At 37.1% G+C, this 14,756-nt stretch overlaps 1 protein-coding gene across 3 annotated transcripts in view; it reads right to left on the bottom strand.

The window, feature by feature from the left end:
- Nucleotides 1–14,756, bottom strand: part of SREK1 (splicing regulatory glutamic acid and lysine rich protein 1) — a 52,881-nt gene that overhangs the window by 26,321 nt on the left and 11,804 nt on the right. For 2 of the 3 annotated variants that reach the window (XM_027863510.1, XM_027863509.1), the window contains exons 3-5: nt 10,861–10,976; nt 1,730–1,894; nt 1,405–1,583 (exon numbers count right to left, since the gene is read on the bottom strand). In XM_027863510.1, the coding sequence (XP_027719311.1) occupies nt 1,405–1,583; nt 1,730–1,894; nt 10,861–10,976 (460 nt within the window). Of the gene's footprint in view, nt 1–1,404; nt 1,584–1,729; nt 1,895–10,860; nt 10,977–11,261; nt 11,352–14,756 lie in introns of those variants that run through there. The other variant, XM_027863511.1, reaches the window with a different exon arrangement.

Raw genomic sequence — 14,756 nt, forward strand, 5'->3', positions numbered from 1 at the left:
ATAATCAAAAGGATGTTGTTATTTCTGTTAGGGACATGGAAAATCATAGGCCCCGTGGTTCCATTCACGATCCCTATGACTTGCCAATCCAAAATATCCCTCCTTCCGATACTTGTTGTCCTTGAGGGAAGTGTTTTTTTATACTTGTAGAGAACCTGGTACATAATAAGCACTTCATAAATGGTTTTTTCATTCATTCATATTTCTTAATTATCTGTGAACATGTTGCAGACCCTATTAGAACGTAAATTCTTCAAGGCCAAGTACTGTCTCATTTTTATATTTATAACCCTAGTACCTGGCACAGTGCCTTGACTGAAAAGATCCACTAGTACCAACTATTTATCTGTAAATCTAGCAGGAATCTGGACAAATGGATAATTACAGCAAGCATCTAAGCAATTCAATAATTTGTGTAATAACTTTTGGTCTGAATAACCTGAATGACTGTCTGTTTTCTATGAGATAGCTATCACCTGCTTGTGATACCAAATATTGAATTTGACCTAAAAAAACTCTTCAGGGGCACAGCTAGGTGGAAGGGGATAGAGCACCAGCCCTGGAGTCAGGAGGACCTGAGTTCAAATCTAGCTTCAGACACTTGATGCTTACTAGCTGCGTGATCCTGGACAAGTCACTTAACCCTACTGACTAGCCAAAAAAAAAAAGACAGAAACAAAAACAAAAGATAAAACCTTCCTCTAATTACTTGATGTGCAGCCAGGTGGCAAAGTGGATAGAGCGCTGGGCCTGGAGTCAGCAAGACTCATCTTCCTGGGTTCAAATCTGGCCTCAAACACTTAATAGCTGTGTGACTCTGGGCAAGTCATTTAACCCTATGTGTCTCAATTCCTCATCTATAAAATGAGCTGGAGAAGGAAAAGGCAAACCACTCCAGTATCTTTGCCAAGAAAACTCCAAATGGTGTCACAAAGAGTCAGACACTGCTGAAACAACAATTACTTGATATGGTACCTCTTTATGCACTCATAGCAACTGAATTTAGCAAAGGTCCTAGAAGTAACCTCAAATGATTACCCAGTCCCCCCAAATGGCCCATATGCTTTCTTAAAAGTATGACACAAAGAATATCTGTAAAATGTAATGAAAATGCTGTGTGTGGTAAATATTTTCATATTAAATTAACACTAACTAAGGTTTGTAATATAAACAATGGCAACGTAGACTTGGCAACTGACTGGACATCAAAGTCTAGGATGACCCCTAGTTTGAGAACCTGGATGACTGAAACAGAGAAATTAGCAGGAGTATGTAATAGGTAAACCTAAGTTTCATTCCCCCTTAAATTCCAATTGCTACACAAAGGCACACATGTAACAAAACCAAGAGTAATAATTAACTTTTCCAAGACCATTACAATTTCTTTTTTTTAGAATTTCTTACTTCAGTGGCCTGTCTCCAAACATTACTCCATTAAAAGCAAGAGCTCGTGGTACAGAGTTCTGATCTGCAAATTCCACAAAAGCAAATCGAGTTGGCTGAGTCTCATCACCTGCCATACGAACAAATTTCACTTCTCCAACTTGTTTAAAAAATTCAAGTAGCTGATCAGCTGTGGTAGTCTAAAAAGACACAAATAAATCATAATAAATCTGTGATCTAAGAATCAGATAGACATCAACCAAAGGCAATTAAAAAAAATGGTCATTAAGAAAGAGAAGGAAGAGTGAGTTACTACTACTATTCAGCTTCTTCTTTAATTTCTTACCTGGGAATTCAAGTTTCCAACGTAGACAGTCCTCCTAATTTCATCAATTTTGGAAGGATCCACATTTCCCATAAGTGGTGGCTGTGGTATCTCTCCAAGCGTTGCAAGGTTAGGGTCTAGTGCTGCTGCTGGTATAGCTCCCAAGCTGCTAAGTGAGACACTGAGCTATTAAAAAAAAAAAAAAAGAAACAAAGAAAAGCACATATGTTTTTACTATTAAATGTCAATCAACAAGCATTTATTAAGTACTTACCAGGCCAGGCATTTTGCTTAGTGCTAAGGATACAAAGAAAAGTTTCTGTCTTCAAGTTGCTCATATTCTAGTAGCATATATAAATAGCTTATATAAAAGATACATATAGTGTAAATGAAAGGAAAACTCAAAGGGATGACATAAGTAGCAGTGAGAGTCAGAAAAGACTTTCGGTTGAAGGTGGGATTTGAGCTGAGTCTAAAAGAAGCCAGGGAAACCAGGCGTTAGAGGTGAGGGAGGAGAACAGTGTTAAGCACAGGAAACACACAAAGACAAAGAGTCCTGTATGAAGAACTGGTATAACTGAACCATAGAACACACAGTGGGTTGTAAAGAGTAAAAAGCCTGAAAAGGACCATGATTTAAATATCAAAGAGAAAGTTTTATATTTGATCTTGGAATATTCCCTTACGCCATAAAAAAGTGAGCAACACCCAGAAGTCTTAACTTTAGTCATGTATACAATTGAATAAATTCTTATGGTCAATTAGGAGAATTACAACATGACACTTCTCCAGTAAAATAATTACTTGTGATTTCTGTTGGTGTATATATTCCCTCCACCAATGAAAACCAAAAATATTTCCTACTTAATATATTATTTTTGAGAGCTGCCTTTGTAGAGTCTCTAAAGCCTCTTGAACTCTCTACCAAGGGTTCAGCAGAAAAATTCATCACCTAACCTAAGCCTTTCTGGTCCTCAGTTAATAGTAACAGAATCTGTCACTGAACCTGTTCACAATATATTAGTGTTTTTAAAAGGTGAAAATTTCTATTATTTATTATTTTTCTCATTACTGACAACTTGTTAGGAGTTCAGACACTTTAAAAAACCTATCAACCAACTATTTATTTAAAAAAAAAACCTAATGGGGCAGCTAGGTGGCACAGTGGATAGAGCTCTGGCCTTGGAGTCAAGAGGACCTGAGTTCAAATATAACCTCAGACACTTGACACTTACTAGGCTGTGTGACTCTGGGCAAGTCACTTAACCCTGATTGCCTTACCACCACCCCCCCCCCCCCCCCAAAAAAAAAAAAAAAAAAAAACCCTACTGTGTGTACCAGGCACTGTGGTAGACACTGGGGACACAAGTACAAGAAATAAAACTGTCCCTGGGCCATAAACATTCCTAATGGGAAGAAAACAACTGCATAATGAAAAAATGTGCAGCATAAATATGACTACATAAAGTGGTTAAATATAAGGTAATTTAGGGGGGAGAGCACTATCAGTTGGGGAGATCAGAGAAGGCTTCATTAGAATAAGGGTGTGAGAATCCATGAGAAAGAAGTAAGGAGGAAGGGCGTATTTAGGCCATGTGGTATGGAGAGTACAAAGGTATGCTCACAGGACATGGCATATAGTAATGGATAGAAAGAAGACCAGTTTAGCGGGAACGTAGAGTGAAAGAAGAGGAGTAATGGTCAATGAAGCTGGAAAAGTACTTTGGGAACATGGTGGATGGCTTTAAAAACTAAAAAAAAGGGGAGTTTATATTTAACCCTAGAGGCAAAAAAAGGGAGCCAATGGAGTTGACTGAATAGGAAAGTAACCCGTTCAGATATGCACTTAGGGAAGATCACTTTGGCAGCTGTATGTAAAATGAACTGGAATAGGAAGAAACTTAGGACAAGGAAACCAATAAGGACGCTGCTAAAGTCAAGATATAATGAGGATCTGAACTAAGTTAACAGCTGTGTGCATCAGATTCAAAAGATGTTGTAGAGCTAGAAATAGCAAGATTTAGCCACTGATTTACATACAGTAAGGGAAAATAAGGAATACAAGGTGCCAAGGTTACAAATCTGAGATACTAGATAGGATAGTGGTACTCCAATAGATATGGAGAAAGGGTTTAGAGGAATGATAATGAACTGAGTTTTAGACATGCTGAGTTTAAGGACATCCAGCTTGAAAGGTTCAACAGGCAGTCTATGATAAGGGACTAAAGATCAAAGGAGAGACAGGAGCTGGGTATATAGATATAGGAGATGTAGGATCTAGTCATCTGCATAGAGATGACAGCTAAAGAGTATAATAGGATGAATTACACAAGAAATTTTAGGACTCAAACCTTGGGGAATACCCACCCCTACAGGATATTAGGTATAAGGAGTATGATATGGACAAATGAGCTAGCAAAGGGGACTCTAAGGAATAGTCAGAGAGGTAGGAGGTGAACCAGGGGAGAATAGTATCATGAACACCAAGACAGGAAAGATTACCCAGGAGGAGAGAGTGGTCAGCACTGTCAAAGGCCATTGGATCTGACATTTAAGAGTCATTGGTAACTTGGGAAAGAGTGCTTTCAGTCAAGTGATGAGGATAAAAGCCAGAATGCAAAAGGATAAGGAATGAGTTAGAGGAAAGAAAGTGGGACAGTGAGTACAGACAATTTTTTTGAAGTTAAGCTGAGAAATGAAGGAGAGATATAAGACAACAGTTTGAGAGAATGGTTGGGTATAGGGAAGGTTTTTTAAGATATGGGAAAGACTCTGTGACCCTGGGCAAGTCACTTAAGCCCAAATGCCTAATTAAAAAAAAAGGTATGGGGAAGACAAGCATATTTGATAAGGGAAGGAAGCAGCTAATAGGGAATGGTTGAACACTGGAGGAGAGGGATAACTGAGGCTGCAACTTGCTGGAAAAGATAGGCGGGCCTGGGGTAAAGTGTATGTATACATAAAGGGGTTTTCCTTGGTAAAAATAAGGGCTATCCTTTTGTCAGAGACTGGGAATAAACAGGAAAGAGTGGGAGATGATGTTACAGCATTTAATTTTTCCTTGATTCATTCCCTATCTCACTCCCTCAGAAACTATTCCAAACCTTCCTTTTGTTCTTAAAACCTCCCTATCTTCTCCTTCTCTCTCTCTTAGATGAGGAAATTGCCTCTTACTTTTCCTAAAAAACTCCATTTCTTTTTTCTAGTAAGTGCCCAGTTGTGGCTGGATAACACGAATATGTAGTCAGCACAACTGTGGGATTTTCTCTGGCTTCATCATCAGATCCCAAGTAAGAGTGGAAAAGATCTCCACTCCCTCTACCCTTCAATACTTTCTCAGGCCAATTAAACTAGCCATTTCAACTCAACTTCGGCCCTAGATTATTCTCACCATCTTATATAATATATATAATGGGTAAAATGTGATTTGAATTCATAAAGTAACTTTCAATCAAAGGATATAAACAGGCAGTTTTCAGATGACGAAATTAAAGCTATCTGCAGTCATTTGAAGAAATGCTCTAAATCACTACTGATTAGAGAAATGCAAATTAAAACAACTCTGAGATACCACCTCACACCTTTCAGATTGGCTAACACGACAAAACAAGAAAATGATACATGTTGGAGAAGATGTGGGAAAACTGGCATTGTGGGTGAAGTTGTGAACTGATCTAATTTGGAGAGCAATTTGGAACTATACCCAAAGGGCTTTGAAACTGTGTATACCCACTGATCTAGCAATAGCACTACTAGGTCTATATCTCAAAGAGATCATAAAAAAGAGAAAAGAATCCACATGTACAAAATATTTATAGCAGCTCTTTTTGTGGTAGCAAAGAACTGGAAACTGAGGGAATGCCCATCAATTGGGAAATGGCTGAACAAGTTGTGACATATGAATGTAATGGAATATAATCGTTCAATAAAAAATGATGAACAGGCAGATTTCAGAAAAACCTGGAAAGACAAGAACTGATGCTGAGTGACTTAGTGAGCAGAATCAGGAGAACACTGTACACAGTAACAGCAACCAACCTTGATAGACTTAGCTCTTCTCAGCAATAAATTGATTTAAGACAATTCCAAAAGACTCATGATGGAAAATGCCATCCTTCCACATCCAGAGGAAGAACTATGGAGTCTGAATACAGATCGAAGCATACTATTTTCTCTTTTTTTCTGTTTTTTCTTTCTCGTGGTTTTTCCCTTTTGTTCTGATTTTTCTTTCACAACATGACTAATATGGAAATATGTTTAATATGATTGTACATGTATAGCTTATATCAGAATGCATGCCATCTTGGATGGGTGGGGGGGAGGAAAGGGAAAAGAATTTTGGAACTCAAAATCTTATAAAAGTGAATGCTGAAAGCTAGAAATAAATAAATAAATAAATGAAAAAATAAATAACTTTAAAGAAATAAAGTGATCTTCAGGAATTGGGAAGTTTAAGATCACAGGATTTGAGTTGGACCATTTCTTAGTGATCATCTAATCCAACCCAATCATTCATTGTACTGAGGAGAAAACAAGCTCAGAGGTGGTAAGTGACTTGTTCAATATATTTAAGAAGAAGATCCAAGATATGAACACAGTTCTGAGAATTACGGAATTATAAAGAACTTCATTATGATTAATATGGAATTATACTTCAACCCATACCAAAAGAAAATCTAATCCCTACTATAACATACCCAACAAGTAGCAACCAGCCTCTCTTTAAAGACTTCCAATGAGAGAGAACCTATTTCTAAATGCAAGAAGCCCCACTTTCAGAAAGCTCCATTTAGATTTCCTAACATAAAAGCCTAACTTCCTCCCTTAGCATTTTCTACTTATTGTTTCTGATTCTATTCTATGAGGTCACATAGAACAAGTGTAATTCCACCTTTGTAAAAGCCCTTCAAATACTTGGAAGACAGCTCAATACCTTCCAGGACAAACATTCCAAATTCAAAATTTGTATCAACAGGTACCTCGAAGGTCATTTTGTCCAATCCCCTCATTTTACAGATTACGAAATTTAGGCTAAGTGAGCTGCTCAGGATCCCAGAACACATAAGCATCTAAAACAGAATTTGAACCCAGGTCCTCTGAAACCAGAGCCAAGGCTCTTTCCACTGTACTATGCTGACTCCCCTAATTTCTTTAACTAATGCTCATATGGGGGGGCAGAGCCAAGATGGCAGAGTAAAAGCAGTGACTTGCTTGAGCTCTCCCCCAAACCCCTCCAAATACCCATAAAAAATGGCTCTAAACAAATTCTAAAGCAGCATAATTCACAAAAAGACAGTGAAACAAATTTCCAACCCAAGACAACCTGGATGGTTGATCAGAAAGGCATATCGGGCTGGGCGGGGAAAGGAATGCAGTTTGGCATGGGCGCGCAGGCCACAGCGACCCTGGAGCAAGCCTCAGAGGGCTGAATCGCGGGCAGCTGTGGCAGTTTCCAGACTTCTCAACCCACAAACGCCAAAGACAACTTAGAAGGTCAGTGGGAAAAGTCTGTTTCTACGGTGGTGAGAGAGGACCATGGGATCCCAGCCCCATCCTTGGGGCTGCGGCTGCTTCCTGACTTTCGGCCCACAGACTCAGGGGGAATCAAGTGGCTGATCAGAGGGGGATTGCAGGGTTCTCTCTGCTGGTGCAGGATTCTCTTGCTTTGCCCATGCTTGCATCTGGGTCACAATTCTGGGTGGCGGTCCTGGGGCAAGGAGGAGTGCTGGCACAGTGGAGCTTGTAGTGGCTGTGGAGAGGAAACCCTCCTCACAGTTACAAGACAGAAAAGAGTGCTCATAGACCAAAGCACAGGCCAGGAAAGGAGTAAACACCTTGCCCTTGATCATAGCACCTTGGAAGAATTGAAAATTTACAGGTCCCTAGAAGTATCTCTGAAAACAGCTGCACAAAACCCCTGAAGCTTGGGACAGTACATTCTCCACACTGGAAACAGACCCCTACCTTAACAAAGAGTCTATAACTCAAGTAATTGGCTGGGATCATGAGCAAGCAGCACAAAAAGAGTCAGACTATATTATCTTACTTTGATGACAAAGAAGATCAAAACATACAACCAGAAGAAGACAACAAAGCCAAAGCTCCTACATACAAAGCCTCCAAGAAAAATATGAATTGGTCCAGGTCATGGAAGAGCTCAAAAAGGATTTTGATAAGCAATTAAGAGAAGCAGAGGAAAAACTGAGAGTGATGCTAAAGGAGACCCCCCAAAATACTGAAGAAAATAACACCTTAAAAAAATAGCCTAACCCAAAGGGCAAAAGAGGTCCAAAAAGCCAATGAGGAGAATGCCCTAAAAAGCAAAATTGGCCAAATGGAAAAGGAAGTCCAAAAGCTTACTGAAGAAAATACTTCCTTAAAAATTAGAATGGAGAAATTGGAAACTAAGGACAATTTGAGAAATCAAGGTACTGTTAACACTAATCCAAAGGAATGAAAAAATAGAAGAGAATGTGAAATATCCCACTGGAAAAACAACTGACCTGAAAAATAGATCCAGGAGAGAGAACTTGAAAATTATTGGACTATCTGAAAGCCATGATCAAAAAAAACATTAGATATCATCTTTCAAGAAATTATCAAGGAAAACTGCCCTGATATTTAGAACCAGAGGGCAAAACAGAAATTAAAGAATCCACCGATCACCTCATGAAAGAGATTCCCAAAGGAAAACTCCTAGGAATGTTGTAGCCAAATTCCAGAATTCCCAGGTCAAGGATAAGACACTGCAAGCAGCCAGAAGGAAACAATTCAAGTACTGTGGAAACACAATCACGATAACACAAGATTTAGCAGCTTCTACATTAAGGGTCCAGAGGGCATCGAGTATGATATTCCGGAGGGCAAAGGAATTAGGACTACAACCTAGAATCACCTACCCAGCAAAACTGAGTATAATCCTTCAGGGTAAAAAATGGTCATTCAATGAAATACGGGACACTTTCAAGCATTCCTGTGGAAAAGACCAGAGCTGAATAGAAAATTTGACTTTCAACTACAAGACTCAAGTGAAACACGGAAGCGGTAAACAGGAAAGAGAAAACATAAGAGACTTATTAAGGTTGAACTGTTTACATTCCTGCAGGGAAAGATGATATTTGTAACTCATGAGTCCTCTGTCAGTACTAGGGTAGTGGGAGGGAAAAAAATTATATGTACGTATAGATAGATAGATAGATAGATGGCACAGGGTGAGTTGAAGATGAAGGGGTGCTATCTGGAAAATAAAATTAAGGGGTGAGAGAGGATTATATTGGGAGAAGGAGAAAGAGAGAAGTAGAATGAGATAAAATATCTCACGTGAAACAGACAAGAAAAGGCTTTTACAGTGGAGGGGAAATGGGGGAAGGTGAGAGGGAATGAGTGAATCTCATTCTCATAGGATTTGGCTTAAGGAGGGAATAACATACACAATGGGGTATGGAAATCTATCTTACCCTACAGGAAAATAAGGGGGGAAGGGGACAAGAAAGCAAGGGGTTGATAGAGGGGAGGGCAGATTGGGGGAGGGAATAATCAAAAGCAAACACTTCTGAGGAGGGACAGGGTCAAAAGAGAGAACAGAATAAATGGGGGGTAGGATAGAAGGAAGGGAAATATACTTAGTTTTTCGCAACAGGACTACTACGGAAGTGTTTTGCATGACTGCACATCTATAACCTGTACTGAGATGCCTGCATTTTCAATGAGGGTGGGTGGGGAGGGAGAAAGGGAGAAAATTTGTAACCCAAAGTTTTAAAAACACATGTTAAAAATTAAAAAATTTAAAATTTAAAAAAAAAAAACTAATCCTCATATGATATGTAAGAGCCTTCGCTATCCTGACTGCCTTCCTCTGGATGTTCTCTCGTTTATCAATATCCACCAGTTCTGAACACAACATTACTTCAGATACGGTCTAACCAGGAACTATATTCTTCTTACTATAATAAATCCAGTGATTCAAGGATATAAGAGAAAAGTATTTGGAGAAATCAATCTCACATAAAATATAACAAAAGTTTGTAAACCTTGGTAATTTTCTCAGACCTGAAATTCCATTGTAGCAAAATACAATCCAGTCCCCAATCATCCCAAAATGATTATGGAGATCATCCAGCAGGGCCTAAGCTTCCCTTGTAAACTAAGATCTCATATTTAAATTTTATTACAAAATGTCAGAAATGGAAGCCCACAAAGAATTCTGAGTTATGACTGCAACAGAGGACTTGGACCAATGCTGTATGAGGAAGGAAAGAGCTGAATGAGGCAGCTTGACAATGACTGGGGTTAAAACGGAAGGAAAAAGAACTCTTTGCTTGGTTATCATACCTGGTAACCAAATGTAGAGGGGGACTGGAACCACTTGTAAAAAGACTGGGTCATGTGTCCAAAGGGAAAGGAAAACCTACTCAGATTCCTAGGTCAGAAATCAAAACAAATATGTATGCCTGGGATCCAAACATGCAAAAACTTTGCTCCTTTCAAAACCAGAAGATGAAGGATAAAAGGAATAACAAACAAAGACAAAGGAGAAAGCACATCTTTTCCCCCCCAAGCTAAATCAGAAAAATCTCTACTGATCTACAAGGAATCAATGATTTCATTTGGCAGCTTTTTCTGGAAAAAGTTTCCCTAAGCTATGGGGTTTTTAACCATTTCCAACTTGTTGCCTTTTAGGGGGGAGGGGAGAGTTTAAATAAATTGAGACTTCTACTTAACTGGTTCAAAGAAAAAGGGGAGAGGGGAAGATGAAGAGTAGAGATTCTATTTAACTAGAAAATTCAACCAACCAGAATTTCCATTCCACACTATGAAATTTAAGTTACTATAATCTAAAAGTTTCATAAATTACAACTTGCTTTTCTAATGAATGAACATCTAAAGTACTATTTTTCAATATTATTTAGATGCTTCAATAATGGATAATCCTGAGAGTATTCTGCTCAGACGTAAAGAAAGAGGAAAAGAAAATGTCAACAGGAGCACTTACTGATGGTATATCTTCTAAATTTGCATTTTTTAAAAAATGTTCAACTGAAAGACAATTTTTTTTTACTAAGTCAGACTCAGCTGTTTACAAATTTGAGCAATTAAATCATTTATAAATAGTTCTGTCAGCTCAAAATCCTAAGAGGATTAATACTACTTACTGTAGTCAAGGGATTTGGAGTAGGTATAGGAAGCAACCCTGCACCAGGCATCAGACTTGTCATAGTTGGAGCAGGAGCCAGTAAAGAAAGGGCTTTGGATTCTTCTGGAATTTTACCTGGAGAGGCAAGTTCCACACATTACAGAGAGCAGAAACACCACATAAACTTTAGTCTATGATTTTACAATTACCCTTGCACTTAAAAAATAATAATAATAAATGAATCTATCTATCAGATCCTTAAAAAGAAATAAATAAGAACTTAAGTCTTTCCTTTACCCTGCTCTACTAGGAAAAATAAAAGTGATCAAAACTTCAAAGACTAGCAATCTCATTAATGGAATATTATTTTAAAAACTGAATAATGTAGACAATTATTTAACACTTTGAGCTATGGGTCACCTGTACTGGAAACTTAATGTTCATGAACCAAACGATATCAAGCATGGACGCTTTCCCAGGACGGTGTTTTCGCGGTGATCGAAAGTTGTGTTACACATGACAACCGTTCGTGTTGGCTGCATCACTAATAGCACACAGAACATCAGATACAGAAAAGAAGAACATTTTTTAAAGTTTAATCCCCAGAAATGGCAAATAACCAAATTAGTAAAAAAAAAAAAAAAAGAAAAAAAAGAAAAAAAAAGAAAAAAACAAATGTGCGAATTGAAATCTGTTCCTAAACCAATGCCCCTTTCCTATCACTGAAACTACCTATCTGTGATGCAAACAATACTGATGATGCCCAGACAGACTCCTTGTTCATTTCAAATAGTCAGGAAGGGGAAAAAAGGTTCCACGTAGTATTTTTGTCAACTTTGATTTAAATAGGGGGATGGGGGGTGGGTATCCTCATACATTTAACTAATACAAATATGACTTCTGTGACATATTGAGATGCCTCAGAGAATCAATTTCTAGATGTTCCCCTTGAATAATTTTGCTAAAAATTATGAAAGTGGAGTAATTAAACAAGAAAATATATGTGGCCTTCAAAAAATCCCTTAATGCTTATATTTTAAATCTAATTCAAATTATACTTGCTTGAAAGGGGACAGTTAATAATCATTGTGTCTTGTTATAAATAGCCCCAATGATTACTATCAATAACAGAACTACTAATTTCCTACAAATTTGGGGGGGGAGGAACTCAATGACTTGATTTTTAAACCCCCAAACTACCTTTTAATCAGTATCTAGCAAATGTCTAAAACCAATCACAATTCAAGGACATTGATTCATTTATGTTACTGTATTCCATCTAATTCAATGTTGTTCATTTTATCGAATAAAAATGCTAACCTAAATATTATTTCACTTTAAAAGTTTGAATCTAAGACTTAAAAGTCTGTAAACATTTTATAGGTTCTATTCATACCTCTGTGGCACAGAGTGGATATGTACTTAACCCCATTATAAGCTTTCTAACTGAATCAATCCAGAGTATATAAAACCATCCCAGAGTGAAATGTAACTGGCGTAGCAAATTTTCAAAAGCACCATGCTGGGTTTTAATAGAAATATTCCTGTTCAAAATAATCACATGTACAAGGAAAATCTGAGTAACATCAGGACCTACATACTTTCTCTAACCTCAGCTGGCATTCAAGATGGAAAGTTTAAACAAAAAAAAAATTGTTGTGTCTAATTTATAGGAATTGAACAGAAATTACAGCTTACTAGATATAGGTTTGTTGAGTTATAGCCAAGTCAACAGTGAAGTATTAGTTTCCTAAATTTTGAAGCAAATTATACTACTTAATTTGACTAGTGTAACAAAAATTACACCTAATGCTACATTATTTGAATATAAGCTCGTACACATGCAGTTTCAACATGCACAAAATTAAAATGTAAGGCGGCCTTACTGATAACTTCAATTATTTATAATTTAGTCTACATTTATTAGCTACTTATTAGCAAATTTATTTATACCAAAAAACTATACTCCTTCTGCAGCACCTGATTTTGGATTATATATTTTATAAAATGGACAGAATGATTTTTAAATGTCATGAAATCTGAACAGCTCCTGAAGAGTTAATCTTCATCCTTGAATTCAGAACATATTGTTAACATCCTCTCACTGCTATGGTAGTTATATACAAAAACAAATTGTAATTCCTATGTTGTCTGTTTAGTGCCTCAAATATGACACTGTCATTTAATAAGGAGAGGTCCATAGAAGAAAGTGTGCTTAAGGCAGGAGGAAGAGGGAAAGAGGACAGGGAACAACACCTCAGTACCTATCAAAAAGTGAATCAGTTAAGTTTTAGAAAATCTTTCATTTATACTTTGAATGTTCCCTCTCAGTAATAAATCAGAATACTCAGAAACCAAATTGTATGCTTGGAAGTATTTTTCTTATTCTAACTGCCACTGATGATATTAGAAAATTTTAAGTTTCATTGCTTAATGCCTAAGATATAGCCCTTTCAAATTTATCTTCAAAATTCTTAGGCGTATAAGAATGCAATGTAAATGGACATCTCTCTTAATCTGTGTTTATCAAAGACAATAGTTAGGAAAGATAATAAATACTCCTCTTCCTATGCCTCAGCATCCATTTATACAAACTAAAACACTGAAGAGCTGAAGAATTTTCAACAAAAGAACCACACACACACACACACACACACATATACACACACACACCCAAAAAAAGCCAACTGCCTTCCCCCCCTCCAAGAAGCATTCCCCAAACAGACAGCTAAAAGCCTTCCTAGTTAAAGAAAATAAGAATTTTTTTCTGTTATGGTTAAGTATCAAAAGTGAAAGTCTCTTCACCCCAGCCTTCACATATAATATACATGTGATATATTATTAAAATATTCTATATTATAAAAAATGGATTGCTAGATCCGTTGGTGATTCTGATATGCCTAAAATTCCAGGAAAATGAAAGCAGAAACTACAAATTAGCTTTTTTCTGAAGATGTGGTTAGTCTTAGAAAGCAGTCTGTAGAAAAAAGTTTCACTGAGATTAGAAAATATTCAAAGGCATATTATTTACCACTGTTTCAGTACAGAATTTACTAAAACAGTTTATAAATACCAATTAAGATCTAAGCTAAGTTCCACAGCACTAAAACTGAGTTTTAGACACAAAACTTATTTGGCCTTAGTTGAAAACTGCAAATACACTACCTTCCTTTCATATACAACTCTGAAACAAAATACTATGAACTCTTAATGGAATACCATTTACAAAGAACTGGAATACCAGTTCACAAGTTAAAGTGAAAGAGATTTAACAAAACAAAAACAAAAACAAAAAAGGGACAAAATAAAGAAAAAGAAATTAAATTAAAGTAAAACAATAAAAAACAGAGACAGGGCGTCCATCTTCAGCGGGTCAGACTCCGATCTCATTTCCCCCATGAAGGTTTCACTTGACGGCAGGTTTAGTGGCATGGCAAACAATGCCTAACTCAGGCAAGTGTAAACAGGTCTGCCTTGGCCAGTCTAGTCATCTAATAATGCACAAATATCACATAGAGAAAACATACAAAACCAAATTAATAGTCAAAATCCATCTACCAGAAAATGTGGACATAAAGTTATGACTGATGGTTATGTGGCACCTTTATGTTTCAACCTTTTCTTTTTCTAAGTGTAACATTTAAAGAGAAATCTGGGGATGTATGCAAGGAGAGAAAAAAAAATCACATTTGGACAGCATAATGAAGCTATATTTTACAATGGCATTTTATGACTAGTAATAGCTAATGGTTAATATGTAATGTTACACATCGAACATTCTTTCCACAACTGAGGTTCCTCTCACATAATGCTTACACACTAAAGCAGGAAGCTAAAATAAACTGAAAAACACTCCATAAGCTTCTCCAAGTTTTTCTCTTTTCTGTCACAATGCTGTTTTTAAGGTATGCAAAA

Source organism: Vombatus ursinus, unplaced genomic scaffold (genome assembly GCF_900497805.2).
Source record: "Vombatus ursinus unplaced genomic scaffold, bare-nosed wombat genome assembly UNPS02014772.1, whole genome shotgun sequence".
NCBI classification, from domain to species: domain Eukaryota; kingdom Metazoa; phylum Chordata; class Mammalia; order Diprotodontia; family Vombatidae; genus Vombatus; species Vombatus ursinus.